This window comes from Hypanus sabinus, chromosome 2, assembly GCF_030144855.1.
Source record: "Hypanus sabinus isolate sHypSab1 chromosome 2, sHypSab1.hap1, whole genome shotgun sequence".
In the NCBI taxonomy this organism is placed as follows: Eukaryota; Metazoa; Chordata; class Chondrichthyes; order Myliobatiformes; family Dasyatidae; genus Hypanus; species Hypanus sabinus.
Genome location: NC_082707.1, coordinates 66,435,084 through 66,450,523, shown reverse-complemented (window position 1 = coordinate 66,450,523; position 15,440 = coordinate 66,435,084). Strand labels below are relative to the sequence as shown.

Genomic DNA, 15,440 nt, shown 5'->3' with positions numbered 1-15,440 from the left:
GCATCATTGATGATGGCAGAAGGGAAACCACGATTCTTAAAGAAAGAGGACATTTGGGATGTCCTGGAACGGAAAGCCTCATCCTTGGAGCAGATGCGGCAGAGGCGGAGGAACTGGGAATAGGGAATAGCATTTTTACATTTGGCAAGGTGGGAAGAGGTATAATCAAGGTAGTTATGGGAGTCAGAGAGTTTATAGAAGATGTCAGTGGACATTCTATCTCCAGAGATGGAGACCGAGAGATCAAGAAAGGGGAAAGAAGTGTCCGAGATGGACCAAGTGAATTTGAGGGCTGGGTGAAAGATAGAGGCAAAGTCGAAGAAATTGATGAGCTCAACATGGGTGCAGGAAGCAGCACCAATGTAGTCGTCAATGTATCGAAGGAAAAGTTGGGAAGCAGTACCAGTATAGAATTGGAGCATAGATTGTTCCACATAACCGACGAAGAGAGAGGCATAGCTGGGGCCCATGCAGGTGCCCATAGTTACACCCTTGGTCTGAAGAAAGTGGGAAGAGCAGAAAGAGAAGTTATTAAGTGTGACTACCAGTTCCGTCAACCTGAAGAGTGTGGTGGTGTTGGGGAACTGGTGAGGTCTATTGTCCAGAAAGTAGCGGAGGGCTTTGAGGCCTTCTTGATGGGGAATGGAAGTGTATAAGGATTGGACATACAAACCTCCACTGTTTCCTGCCCAGAAGGAGTAGGTTGGTGTTCCATCTGCTGAGGCATTCCTCCGCCATTGTCAGCAGATGTGGAGGTGCACTCGCTCTGTCATTCTCCGTGCCTCAGCTAGGATCAAGCATCAAGCTGGCCGCCATCGCTCCAAGGCCCCATGTTACCGTCAGGGACAGCGTGTGTGGCTTCAGCCCGAGGCCTGCCCCTCAAGGTAGTTTCCCACAAGCTCACCCCCCCACCCCTGCTTCATTGGCCCCTTTCCCATTGGTAAAGTCATCAGCCCTGCTGCCATCCATCTGAAGATCCCCTACACTCTCCGACACATTCATCCCACCTTCCATGTGTCCTGCATCAAGCCTTCCATGAGCCACTCCGTGTTCTGTCCCCAAACCACCACCCCCACCCCATGGATCAGTGATTGATCAGAGGCCTTCACGGTGCTTCGACTGCTGGACATTCATCGCTGGGGCTGTGGCCTCCAGTACCTTGTGGACTGGGAGGGCTATGGTCCTGAGAGAGGCTGGGTCCCCACCCATAACACCCTGGACACCTCTCTCATCAGGCACTTTCGTCGACAACACTCAGCTCCACCTGCCGGGAGATGGTGGGGAGAGATACTGTCAGCAACCTCCAGCTGAACTCTATCTCTTTGCATTTTCCCCCACCTGTCAGTCTGTGGTTTTGTATTGTCATGTTCTCTTGTTTGTTTCCATGCCCCATGTGCTCCTGTCCCACTCCAGTTCTACTCCAGCCCCTGTATCACTGAGTACTCCGTTTCTCACCTGTTTCTCATTATTACCTGTATTGCTGCCACCTGTGCCTCAATGTGCTCCACCTATCATCTGCCTCTCTGTTTATTGCTCAGTGTATTTCAGTCCTGTGTTTTCACCTGTCTGATGCCAGATTGTGCCAGTGAGTTTTCCCGATTCTGGTTTTTGGATTTCTCTGGATGCTTTAATCTCTGCCTGAACTTTGATGCCAATTTTGTTTGCACCTTGGGATTTGTTAATAAATATCACAGGATGGTCTGCACTTGATTTGCAATTGGGTCCCTGTTCCAGCATCCTGACACAGATAATGAGTGGTTGCTGGGATTTCAGAGTATTTTCTGTTTTGGCAATCATTATATGCTCAGTAGCCACTTTATTAGGTACACCTTGACCAAAGCTCAAGATGGCGGCACGCCGGCTCCAACTAATGGTGCAATTGTTCATCCTTTACGCCTTTGTTATAATCACGAGACACTGCTGAATATTAAGAACATGAAGGACCGCAGGGCTACCTCACAAACTAGCTGTTGAATAGCAGCTGAGCTCCACAGCATAGGTTATTTGCACACCATTTTATTGCCTGCTACAGCCACCCAGGGGAGATGGCGACAGAAGTGGTACATAAGGAATCCGAAGCACAGGAGGTGTGCTGGTACTCCTGTGAGACTAAAGGTAAAAGGCAGCAGGGCAGCTCTCCCATTGGTTCTGCTTTTCAACATTCGATCACCAGAAAACAAAAAAGATTACCTGCATAAGATCTGAATCAGCATAAGATGAAGGCCGGCTGTGTGCTGATCCTGATGGGAACGTGGCTCCAGGATACCACCCCTGAAAAGGGCACCCAGCTCGCAGATTTCATCTCTTTTCCAGTCTATAGAGTTCCCACAATCTCTGGTGAGACCTGAGGTGGAGGTATACGTATCTATATTAGTAAGAACTGGTGTGCAAACGCTTCAAATGTGATGACCCACTGTTCGTCTGTGGTAGAGTTCTTAAGGATGAAGGGCAGGCCCTTCTATTTACTGAGAGTTCAGTGCTGTTGTGATCTTGGCTGTATACAACTCACCACCCCACCCCCATGCTCAGGCTGAGGAAGGGCTGCATGAGCTCTATAATGCCATCAGTGATCTGTAAACCACACACCCCCCCCCCAATGGTTTCTTTATTTTGCTGGTGACATCAACCTGCTAACTTAAAAACAGTCCTGCCAAAATTCTGTCAGCATGCTACCAGAGGCGAGAACACATCAGACCTGATTTATACCAACATCCTTGATGCACACAAAGCTGCTCCCCACCCTCACATTGAATTTCCTGACCACTTATTTGTTATACTAATTCCTGCATACCATCCACTGATTAAACATGTCAAACTGTTCAAGACCTGGCCAGAATGAGCAAGCTTAGCATCGTGGGACTGTTTGAAGACACGGACTGGAACATGTTCAGGGAGGCAGCTCCAATGACCATCAGATTAACGGTGATGAATATGCAATATCTGTGACCGGATACTGAAAGAAGTGCATTGAGGATGTCACCATTGTTAAACACAGCTATGGGAGAGAAGATCAGAGGTTGTGGATGACAGATCTTCACAAGTCCGTCCTCAGGACAGTAAGAGCTGTGCTTTCCTGCACCGTCTGGAAGACAAACCAGTATTATTCACAGAGAATATGCAGCCATTCCTGTGACACCAGAGACATTAGATGTGTGTGACAGAGCATTCAATCCATAATGGACTGCAAGCCCACCCTGCATGCCAATGACATTGACGCTACTCTTCCTGATAGTCTGGATGTCTTTTACTCTGGACTTGATACACGATATGATGTGCCGATGAGAAAGGCCCTCCCCCACCTTCACCCCCAAGGAACAGGCACTTTGTCTGGCCACAATGATGTAAAGAAAGACCCTATCCAGGGTCATCCCAGCTAAAGCCACTGGACCTGATAACATACCTGGTCAGGTGCTGAGGGATGATGCAGCTCAGTTTAACAGAGAGCTAACACATACCTTCAATATCTCTCTGGTACGGTCCACTGGCCCCTCAGGCTTTTAAGGTGGCAACCATCATCCCAGAGCCCAAAAAGGCAACAGTAACCTGCTTCAATGACTACTGTGCAGTGGCACTTATCTCAACAATAATGAACTACTTTGAGCAGCTGGTTATGCAACAAATTAAATACATCTTCCTGCTACATTGAACCCTTTCCATTTTGCTTATCATTCAAATTGGTCCACTGATGGTGCCATAGCTTCTGCACTCCACTTTGTCCCGTCCCACCTGAAAAATGGTGTCTTATATGCCAGGATGCTGTTTATCGACTTCAGCTTGGAGCTTAATACAATCATCCCACAGAACATGGTGAGTAAACTGTTATCCTTGAGTCTCAACATCTCTCTCTGTGACTGGATCCTGGACTTCTTGACAGGAAGTCCACAGAATCATCTCTAGCTCCATCACACTGAGCTCTGGCGCTCGCCAGGCTACATGCTCAGCCTGCTGCTGATGCATGGCTACACTGCTAGATCCAGTTCAAACTGAACCATTAAGTTTGCTGATGACACAACAGTGGAATACAGAGGATTGTGAGACCTGCTGAGCGGATCACTGGGGTCTCTCTTCCACCCATCAGGGGTATTTATCAGGAGCACTGCATTTGCAGGGACCTTAGCATTGTTGATCATCCCTTCCATCCTTTCAACAATCTCTTTCACCCCCTACCCTCAGGTAGAAGGTACCATAGCATTAGACCAAGAACTGTTAGAATGTTCATCTCCCGAGTCTGAAGACTACTGAATTCCCTGCCACCACCCAGGTTTCATCAAGTTATGAAGAATCAGTAGTGTTGTACTATTTATTTTTTAACGTGTTGCAAATGCACCTTTTTACCTTATTTGTGTTAATATTACTTCGTATGTAACATGTTGGGCAGCTTGGCCAAAGCAATGTTGTTACATTTGACGGTACAGGAGATACCTAATAAAGTGGCCACTGCGTGTATATTCATTACATTTCTTTCATTTTGACGTTTAAACCATATTCCTCATATCAGTGAGAGATTAGTTTGTTTGTTTGTTTATTTATTTATTTAGCGATGCAGTAGAGAATACGCCTTTCCTGCCCTTGTGCCAAGCCATACCAGTAACCTCGGACAACCCCAGTCATAAGACAATTTACAATAACCAATTAACCTACCTGATACTTCTCTGGACCTCAGGAGGAAACTGGAGCATCTGGAGGAAGCTCACATATTCCACAGGGAGGACACATAGAGAGTCCTTACAGACAGAGCCAGAATTCAAATCTGAACTCCAACGCCCCCAACTGTAATAGTGTTGCACTAACCTCTGTTACCATGGTGCCCCAAGAGGATAGCTGAGGTATATAGAATATCAAAAATAATGTGCTTTTTATTACCCTAGTATTCTCTCCTTCTGATTTGTTCTAAACCAGAAATTTATCTTATCTGCTGCTTATGAATCCCTGGATATCAATCTTGTGCCACATTATGTTTTTAGCATCAAACTGATCTGCAGCAAAATTGTTGTTTAATTAAGAAATAGCCCAATTGTTTTAGTGTTACGTCTATAAAAAAATATATGCTAATATGTTTTCAGACTTTCAACAATATTTTTCATTAAAACATGTTTATATATTTTGTGATCACCATGCGACCTTCCATTTCTGGGCTTTCTGCCAGGGTACTGCTTGCTTTTCTACGTCACCCTGATGACAAAAAGGACAATCTGCTGCAAATGGGGAGTGTGAGGAAGTGAATCATAACCAGCACTATGCATGGGGATCATTTGCCATCAGCGTTCCTCAGGCTTCCAGGCTTAGTAACACAGCAATACCACATACTTTGTTAAGAAGTTCAGAAGTACATGTTTCCCAGTGGCTACAGAATACTGCCCTTGTATTTCAAATTTGTAAATGTTATCAGGACTTGGTATAATTCTTTTAAGACATTAAGTGTGCTATATCTACAGTATATGCAACAAATACTGTCTTAATATTATTCTTTTTTTACGACCAGTAGCATTTCTTACTCCCAAACTATTCATTCGGCCATTATATTTTTTTAAATCCAAGCTTATGAAACAAGAAAAAAAATGGTAGTAAATACTGGCAGGATAAAAAGCATTATTAGATGGAGATTGGTGACCTTTTATCAGAATATGTGTGAACTGGGTATGCGGAGTTAATCATGAACATATGGTACAATAATGGATTAATTCTACAGATTATGACATCTACTGGTCTCAAATTCTCATTGACCAAGTCTAACTGGCACCATGCTACAGTGACAGAGGTCCTGAGGTCCTCTGGCCATATTCCTTGGCATCCTTGCAGAACTCGGATAATAAACATGTCATGCCAAGAGCTTAGATTAAGTTAAAAGTATTTCATTCAAGCCTTTAAATGTGTTTAAGTCATCCACAAGGACTCCAGCCACATTAAATTATAACATATTGCAACCTCTGTGGAACTCTTGTGAGAAACTCTTAATAACATAAAAAACAGTTTAACACATTTCAGTGGACTATGAAATACTTGCAAATTATAAAACCATTTTCACGATGGTGCATAGGTTACCCTGGCCTACTTTCTATTATCAGAAACCATCTCTGTACAGTATTTGTTATTTTTTATTTGAGAATGTTCTGGCTAACTCACCTGGTAGTCTTAAAGTTCAAATTATAATACTTCCATATACACATCAGGAGAGTAAATTACTTGTGGTTTTTTAAGGAGGGGTTTTCAGTCTACTGCTTATTTGTAACTCTGAGCTCTACATATTATTCTCCTTAAATTTTTATTGTTCTACTCTCTGCCTCAGATGAGGATTCATGATCTTTTTCACGGTAGCTTGCCAAAGCATAAATGGCTTTGCTGCTGGTCAGAAACAGATAATAAGTATTGTTGTAATGGCCAGTTTCACACATGCCTGTTTTGATCAAACAGTTAATCACTCTATCTCTCCAAAAATCAATAGTGATGATAAATGCCGGTGACGCATCTATTCCGTTTAGCATTGCTAGGATACAAATTAAAATAAATATGTAGTAAGATTTATTTCTTTGTTTGCCTGCAGGACAAGATAGGTAAATATGTACAACTAATGTCAGTTCCAGCAGGTTTTACACTTGCTTTGAAAACCTTAATAATTTCTAGTTTAGTGGAAAATATTCTATATTCAATCCAATACATTATCATCTAGTTAGGGTTTCATCAATAGGAATCATGCTTGAAGCATTATGATTTCATACCCAAAAAGCATTCTATTACTTATTGATGGAAACATCACAATTAAGAATAATTTGGCAATTATTAGATGGATTGGAAAAATGGTGAATTCCTCTATTAAATGTAACACGATTATAGGTCATAATGACTTATAATTTTGTTACTTATAACAGCGGCGGTACACCATTTCCCCAATTTGACCAAGAATGTTTGGAATTCATCTTCGTAAACTACAGGACTGAGGCTATTATTACATCAACACACACAAAATGCTGATAGAACGCAGTAGGTCAGGCAGCATCTATAGGGAGAAGCACCGTTGACGTTTCGGGCCGAGACCCTTCTTCAGGCCAATAATGATATTATTATATTATTATCTTAAATAACATATTCTCTACTTCCCTTTATTACCTTGTAAAGTAACAATTAAAGTTAAAGCAAGGCCATTGTGCAAGTTTGAATGATGAAATAATTATGACATTACATAAATGAGCACAGAGGCTTGCATTAACATTGATCCAGACCAGCTGTATTACTGAAACCACTAAATTTATGTTGCAGGGCTACTTATACAACTTGAATTAACTAAACAGGTGTTTCCACTTTGTAATGTGACTCAGGGTTTATTGTGCAGGCTTGTGGTGACACATAAAGTATCCCTGACTATAGGCACTTATGAAACTTCAGGCTCCGAAATTTCAAAGTTCATCACAACATAAGCACAATTTCATCCATGTGTTACTGAAAACTAGAAGCTGGGCCTGGCCTACTGTTGTGTAGTATCAAAGTTGCCTTCACTTGATGTTGCATAGTATTAATAACAATACAACTCCATAAGATATTGGAGCAGGAAAGAGCCATTTGGCCCATCAAAACTATTCTTCCATCTTGACTGATTTATTTTTCCCTTAACCCCAATCTCTTTCCCTCTCCCTATACTCTTTGACACCCTTACTAATCAAGAAATTATCAACGTCTGCTTTAAATATACCCACCGACTTAGCCTCCACAGTCATCTCTGGCAGTGAATTCCACAGATTCATCAACCTCTGGCTGAAGAAATTCCTCCTCATCTCTGTCCTAAAGAGCTATTCTTCTATGCTGAAACTCTGGTCCGAGATTGTCCCACTATTGAAAACATCTCTCCATATCTGCTAAATCCAGGCCTTTCTATATGTTAGGGGTGGCCAACCTTTTACGTTCCATGCGTCAATTTTTTCACTCACAAGTTCAAATGTGCCACACAACTCTTGTACCCCCATTCATTTCTTGTAAAAATATGTTAATATAGAACTCCTGCATAAAAAAAATCTCATCTGAACTTGTGCGTGAAAAAATGGACACATGGAATGTAAAAGGTTGGCCACCCCTGCTTATGTGGTAGGTTTCAAAGAAATCTCCCATCATCCTTCAGTGTTTTCAGTATGCATAGATTTGAACTTGCAGTGCCATTCTTAATATTCCATCCCCTTGAGCAATCATTGGCCAAAGACTCAGTAATCAGTAGCATGTTGTATTTTTTAAAGTTGGCTTTGAGCATATCCTTGGATCTTTCTCTCCATTCTTCAGGAAATCTCTTCCGATGAGAGAGCTTGGAATAGAGTGACTATTTCAGGAGCATGGATTTGAATATGTGAATGATGTGGCTTGCCCTTTATAGCCAACTGGGGATAACTATGGCTTCAGCACTCGGACATGATTACTGATAGCTCATTTGTCACAAAACCTTTTCCTGCTGTTTCTGAATGCTTCTGATCATCAGAAAGATCTAGAAACATTAGAAAACATATGTAAATACATTTTGAAAACAGCATCAATAAAATAAATAAAATTACTTATAGAAATACGATGTATTAATTTTGGTAAAATAAAAATACATTTCCTCCCCTTGATGTTTGAGTAAAGATTAGCAATCCCCTGTAAATGAATGGGACTACACCAGATGTGCCAACAATGGCCAAAATACAGCTGGAGGTCAGAAATGATGAGTATCCTCAGCCCAGAACATTACAAATTAACCAATACTGTGCTCAGTGTTGAAACCAGGAGTAGAGCAAGAGTTAGATGCTCCTCAGATTATGACCTTCCCTGCTCCTATGCCCACTGCCAGAGTCTAGAAGGTGTCAATTTTGTAGTGGTGTTGGCTTGTGGATTTCCACAGAATCACCAGCAAACCAACAATGTGCATGTGATTCTATACCTTAGTTTTTTTTTTCTCTAGCTTTCCTATCTTGTCTACTCACAATGCTAGAATTTGCTGGTTTGCTCTCCTGGCAGGAATCACCCCTCCCATTTATCTTTGCTCCTACTAACCTTACTTGTGGAGGGCACTATAGCTACCCTTTGTACTCCTGATGTGGCATTTTCTTTTATTATTGTGTGTCACTGTCCATTAACCAGTTATTTCCAAGGATAACTGTTCTTTGAAATGGCCAAAATCTAACACGTTAATGGGTCTAGAGCAGGGATTCCCAACCGGGGGTCCATGGACCACTTGCTTAATGGTATCGTTCCATGGCATAAAAAAGATTCAGAGCCCCTGGTCTAGAATCTCACATCACCAAATTCTGTCTGGATGGGAGATTTCAACGTGAATGATATTGGTCAAAAAGATATTTTTAGACTACTTTCACTGTCACTATTACTACCAACAGCTTTTACTCCATATACATCAAATTACTAGACTGGGAATTCTCCACTTTCATAAGTACCAAGTTACGTCAGTGGACCAGATCTCTATATCAAGTCCAGTAGATTACCCACTGTATCACTATATATTGTGTCTACTTTTTTCAAGAGAAGAAGCTTTTGTGTGAGTGCGTACGGAAATGTTGAACTGGTGATTGACGAGCACTTGTTCAATGACGATGTAGCCGCAACACTATATTTCATGAAGACAAGATTCAATTGTATTGATAGTTAGACAGGTGGGCGAATGAGAAAGCCAGATTAGGAACAATATGCGTAAGAATACATATAGCTGGTTTGAAGAATAGTTCAGTGTAAGGATAGTAAACACAAGAAGGTAAGTTTTACCATGCATTTATCTTTCCTCGCATAATGAGTTCATTTGTTGTACTGGGTTTAGAGATAAGGCTTGATACTTCTCCTATGTGGCAACCTGCACTCATAGCTCATTCTGTATCTGCCAAGGCTGCGCTGGCTGTCAGCGAGGAAGCTGCCTTTGCCGGCTTTTCCAGAGCATCGCTAAACTAAAGGCAGTCTTTATTAACTTGCTCTATAATCCTGCCTTGCCTATGTTGCGATCCTTGCACCCAAAATCGATCAAGCACTACCATGGTCCAGATTCCCCAGCTTGGAGCTGAGTCGCACTCGACCCGACAGTCGAGATGGCTGGAAATATATGAAGATTGAAAAGGCTGTTGAAGCGCCCAATCATATCGCCACCAGTTCACTCGACTACTCGATTTTGTCTCGATTTGTAGCATTATTTCAGTATCCCCGACGCCAATTTCTGACTACTTCGGTTAAAAATGAGAAATTATAATTCGGAAAACGAGAAGCAATCGATGGTGGATCGTGGAGCACGTAAATGAATTGAAATTTCTTCAATCTAGTGGTTTCGGTGATTTTTTTTCCAGATTTTACATAATAAATGCACTAACTTTGTAGTAATTCCAGTAAGCCGCGAATAGGTCCGTTCAGCTTTGTGCAACATAAGGTAGGGTTTAATTTGTCTATTTTCTGCTGCATTTCGTGTATATTTTGCGGGAACATACTTGCCGTTATCCCTCCTCACTGTGGTCGCCCCAGGGTGACGGCGGCAGGTTTTTTTTAATCTCTCATTTCTGATTGCATTCGGTGATAAGACTTGACTGGCGTCAGAGTTGGGTGACGCAGGGTCAGGTGGTTTATGGCTTGTTGCGGGGCTGCTTTATAAATAGGGAGCTGTCCTGGTGCTGGAAATTTCAACCCAACTTGCTCCAGACACTCTCTATTGCGAAAGATGTTCTCGCTCGAACCGGCTTCATATTAAATCGCAGGCAAGTTTTACATCGTATTTAAAGAATCAAATGTACTGATGAAGGATGTATAATCCGGTTACAGCCTGCTCATGCTTTATAAACGCTTGGCTCGGTAATAACAACCTGTTGCGCTCCTCAAATTTTATTGGATGCCCGATTCACGGGTAAAATATGTAACGTTTCTGTATTCACAAACTAAATTGAGCTATTTTTGCTTTATTTTAAGCATTTTCCTGAAGAACTCCAGTTAACCAACAGACGGCGGGGACCGACACCTCTGAATCGAAGTTGATTAAGTAAGGTTTTACGGTGAACAGAGTGAAGTGCAAGGAAAACTAGATTAGAATTGATATGCTTTAACATAATAATCTAATTTCAGTAATTGCTTTGACATCATTATGATTGTTCTGCATTAAAAATCCTCTCTGGTTTCCAGTGGTATCACATAAATAAATTGCATGTTACCGTGGCAACACATACTGCAGCATTTCCAGACCAGGCGGACCCGAAAGCTCTGGGATTGGCGTTTACATAAATAGAATTAGCACAAAGCAGATAGCAAATGTTATGCAAAAACTTTAATAGAGTGTATCCATTTTCTCAAATGCCTTCAGGACAACGCGATTAATGGGGTTATTGGCAAACTGAGGAAGAACTCGTGAAATTGCGACTAAAAATAATTGCAATGGGGCTTCGGTCATTTCTTCTCCATAAAACATTTACAAATGAGATGGAGAGGATAATGCACTGGCAAATCCTGGGATACTTAATGAATGATATCATAAATATCGAGAGTGAAGGAGTTAGTTGCGCTGATATCTTTATCTATTCCTTTGTGCTTGATTTCCCAAATTAAAATGTAAAATTTAGTTGTAATTGTTTTTTTTTGTTTATTTCTTCCAGCTGTGAACAACCGTAAAGATGGCGATGATTAAGACCTTTACAAGCGAAATCATGTTAACCCTCACCATTCTGTTTTACTCCGATACTTTTCACGCGGCGTCGTTAGGACCACACAGATATGAACCGAGCGCGTATAAAGAAAACGCATACAACTATCCTGATCCCAATATGATTAAAGCTCTGGAATTCATCGAAAATTTACGGCAAAATAACGAAGGCGTGCCGGTGCCAGACAATGAAGCGAATGGAGCATTCCGTCAATTTCAAGAACCACTCTTTAAAAAGTTGGAGGAAAACGATCAAGAGGATCAACAGCTGGACAACACCAGGGAATCCTCGGACGAAGGCAGGGCTGAGTGGGCCAGGCTTTTACTGCAAGCTATGATGCAAGCAGAAGGCGAATCCAGGGCGAGCGGCAAGCCGTACAGAGCAGGAGCTTGGTATCATAACCGGGAGGAGGATGCAATGGAGGATGGAGGTAACCAACAAGGCGACGATGATGAATTATTTGCACGTGATATGAATGACAGACTGTCAAGGAAACACCATATTGCCTTTCCGGAGGGCGGCTACAATGTCAATCCCTATAAACGCACCAATGAAATAGTAGAAGAGCAGTACACACCACAAAGCCTTGCGACCCTGGAGTCCGCCTTCCGCGAACTGGGCAAATACACAGCCCCGCACAAGGAACGGGAAAGATTAGAGGAAGAGCATTTTCGTAAGGAAGAGGAGGATGATGTTTCCCGGGCCAGTGATTTTGCTTATGAAGACGTGGCGGACGGAGAAGACTGGAATTCAATAGAAATGAAGAATAGGCACCGCCATAAAGAGATACAGTTTCAGGATGAGGAAACGGACACCGACGCAGAGCCGGAGGGAGCAGCTTATAATGTTAAGAAGTCTTTGCCCACTGAGGATGAGGTCGACTTGGATCATCCCGATTCCCGAGAGAAAGTGACAAGGGAGAAAGATGGTGGAGGCGAGAAGGCAGACGCCGCGATGGACTTGATGCTACAGTATTATAAACAGCTGCAGGACAGAATGTACGAAAAGCAGCCCGAAATGGCCGTTAGGAATGCAGGCGAAGACAGGAACGTAGAAAGTGAAAAGGTGATTAAGGCATCGGAAGATGACATTGAGCCAGGTCTCCTGAACCAGTTTGTTGAACTGTCCGGCAGACTTCAAATACCACCGGATGACATTCTCAAAATGCTAAAGGACGCAGAAGAAAAGAAACAAGCGCCCAGAGCCTCCCTGGCGGAGATCGACCCCGAGTTCCCGGACAGCCTTCGCGACAGCTCGGAAATGGACGCGCGTCGGGAAGGCAAAAGATTCAGAGAAGGTTACAACAACTTCGCTCAAAACAACGAGGATGCAGATCTCACCGCAGAGGACATCCTGAACATCCTGGGGACGGGTGATAGGATGTACGAGAAGCCCGAGTATTTCCGTAAAGCAGATCAGCTGACAAACCGTCCGTCCGCACTCTATGTCCCATTCCCGAATTATCAAGGGTATCGCATTCAGGATTCGTTGCGGAACGGCAAAGGCTTGGACCAAGAAACGGCCGACCGAGCCGTCGACATCGACGACGACGAACTCGCCAGGTACCTGGAGAGGCTGCTGGTCAAGTACCCCGATCTGCTGAATGCAGGGGGCAGCCCGCGGGCTAGAATGCCTTCATCGGCTGATGAACAAGCGGAGGCAGACAACTATCAAAATCCCGTCAAAGAGTTGCTGCGCGGTATCAGCCCCCACGAAGCTGGCGAGGTTATGTCAGTCATAAACGGCCTTTCGAGTTTTCCGGAGAACGGTCACCGCGCCCCTCGAAGGCAACAGAAAGCGGAAGATGCTGCGGCTGTGATTCTCAAGTTAAAGGAACTATTAAATCAACAGAACAGCGACTTGGATCGTGCCATGAAGGAACCAAACAGAGAAATCCTGGCTCATGAGCTGTATTAACGAAGAGAATAATTTGTAAACAGAAAAATGTCAGATTGTGATAAAAATTAAATACATACGCAGTTAAGATTTCTATCGTAAAGATCCATGGACAATGACATGATAACCAACTTCTTGTGGAGAATAGGTCGTTGTCACGGCTTCACGGTAATTTTTTTTGGTTGTTAAAATTACTTATTACTTTTCATGATGAGGCAGTTTTAGAAGTCATGTTGACATACCTGTTCTTGGCTGAAACTATCCCCATCATGCATGGTTAAGCCTTGGTAGCAACACGTCCGTGATTGATTTTATTTAATAAAAGTATTTTATTTCCAATTAATCAAAATGAACTCGTTATTGTCTATGATTTCTGTGAAAAGCTGAGAAGAAAATAAAGTGGCATTAAGAAAATAAAGCAGCTTTAATTCTTGTACATTTTGCACGTACTGTTCTGTATTGGTGTGTAATTTAAATTACCAAACCTGCCGCTGGCTTTCGCCCCACTCCTTCGTTGCTTAAAGCAAAACTGAGATTCGCTTTCCTACGTGCATGACATTTTATGTTATAAAATCTAGAAACACACATCAGTTAGAATGTAACGTATGAATTACGTTCTCTCATACGCCACAGGTCAGCGTTTAAAGCAGCCTTTTCTATGGAAGAATTATTTTTGAACACAGTTTTCATAACACACGAACTTTATAGCAAAAGTGCATTTGTTTTGAACTCAGTGACAGATCATTAGTTAGTCAAAGGCATCAGTAATAGGGGGCAAAGGATTCAGTGGTAGCTTACAGAGCAGCCAGGATTTCGCTATGTCGTGAAACAGACTTTGGGAGCTAACTGTTTTACTAATTTGTCCAATATTTATTCGAATTATAAAACACATTCCAAACGATATAATGACACGAATATGCCAGTGAGTGGGGTAGGGGATACACAGCGATCAAAGGGTGCGCCAGATTCTTCAGACCCCTCGCCCACTAGGCTGGACCTAAAGGCTGACTGCAAGCAGGAATTCAGTTCTGAGTGCTGTCGGTGGCTTTTCACAGACCGCCATGTTGGTGAATTCCATAAACGTAAAAGTGGAACCAACTGGGTGGAGACTACCGAGGACAGCCTTGATCGATGCAAAGGAAATCAGGTCTGATGTGATCGTGAATCTGGAGGTCAGCAAGTTACATAGTTTGCTCCTTTATTTTCCCTTAAATTCTGGAACGGTAAGCCACCAAACAGACTCAAGAGAGATGTATCGGGGTCAAGACAGAAATGGAGAAAGGAAATGGGGTGGCGGCGGCACGGTAGCGTAGCGGTGAGCATAATCCTATTATGGAAGAAGGGTTCGATTCCCGCCGCAAACTGTGAGGAGGCTGTGAACGGGTGATTCTTCTCACTTTCCAAAGACATGCGGTTAGTAGGTTAATCGGACATAAGGGTGGAATTGGGCGATGCCAGCTTATTGGGACGGAATGTCCTGTTACCATGCTATATCTCTAAATATAAATAATAAATGAGTTAAATAAGACCTCGAGGAAAACGAAGGAGGTGAGAGTGAGTCTGAAGTGGGCTCCGGGGGACTGCAACATCGGGTGATTGAAATGTTCTGAGCCGAATGCCAAGATGTAACCAGAGAGCGAGAAATAAAGACAAGTTACAGAGGAGCATTCAGTTCAATCTACCTTCACCTTAAGTTAGAACGAGAAAGTAGATTTAAACAAAGCTAGATTAATCAAGTAGTGCACAGTGCGGTTGTGTGAAACCCTTCCTTTCCTGTTTGGGGTGCCAGTTGGCCTAAATAGGTAAACGTTAGAATGTTGTGTCCGTTCGCCGTTTTGGAAGGAGTGCACGAATTTTGCTGCAAACAAAGGTATGTTTAATGAACGAGCCGCAGCAGCTGTCTTCAATTGCTTA

The 15,440-nt window shown here is 42.8% G+C and overlaps 1 protein-coding gene across 1 annotated transcript; it reads left to right on the top strand.

Moving 5' to 3' along the window:
* The first annotated feature begins 11,600 nt into the window (after positions 1-11,600).
* Positions 11,601-13,819, top strand: scg2a (secretogranin II a). The gene has a single exon (XM_059989337.1). It carries the CDS (start codon positions 11,601-11,603, stop codon positions 13,545-13,547), a length of 1,947 nt encoding a protein of 648 aa, XP_059845320.1. The 3' UTR covers positions 13,548-13,819.
* The last annotated feature ends 1,621 nt before the right edge of the window (positions 13,820-15,440 follow it).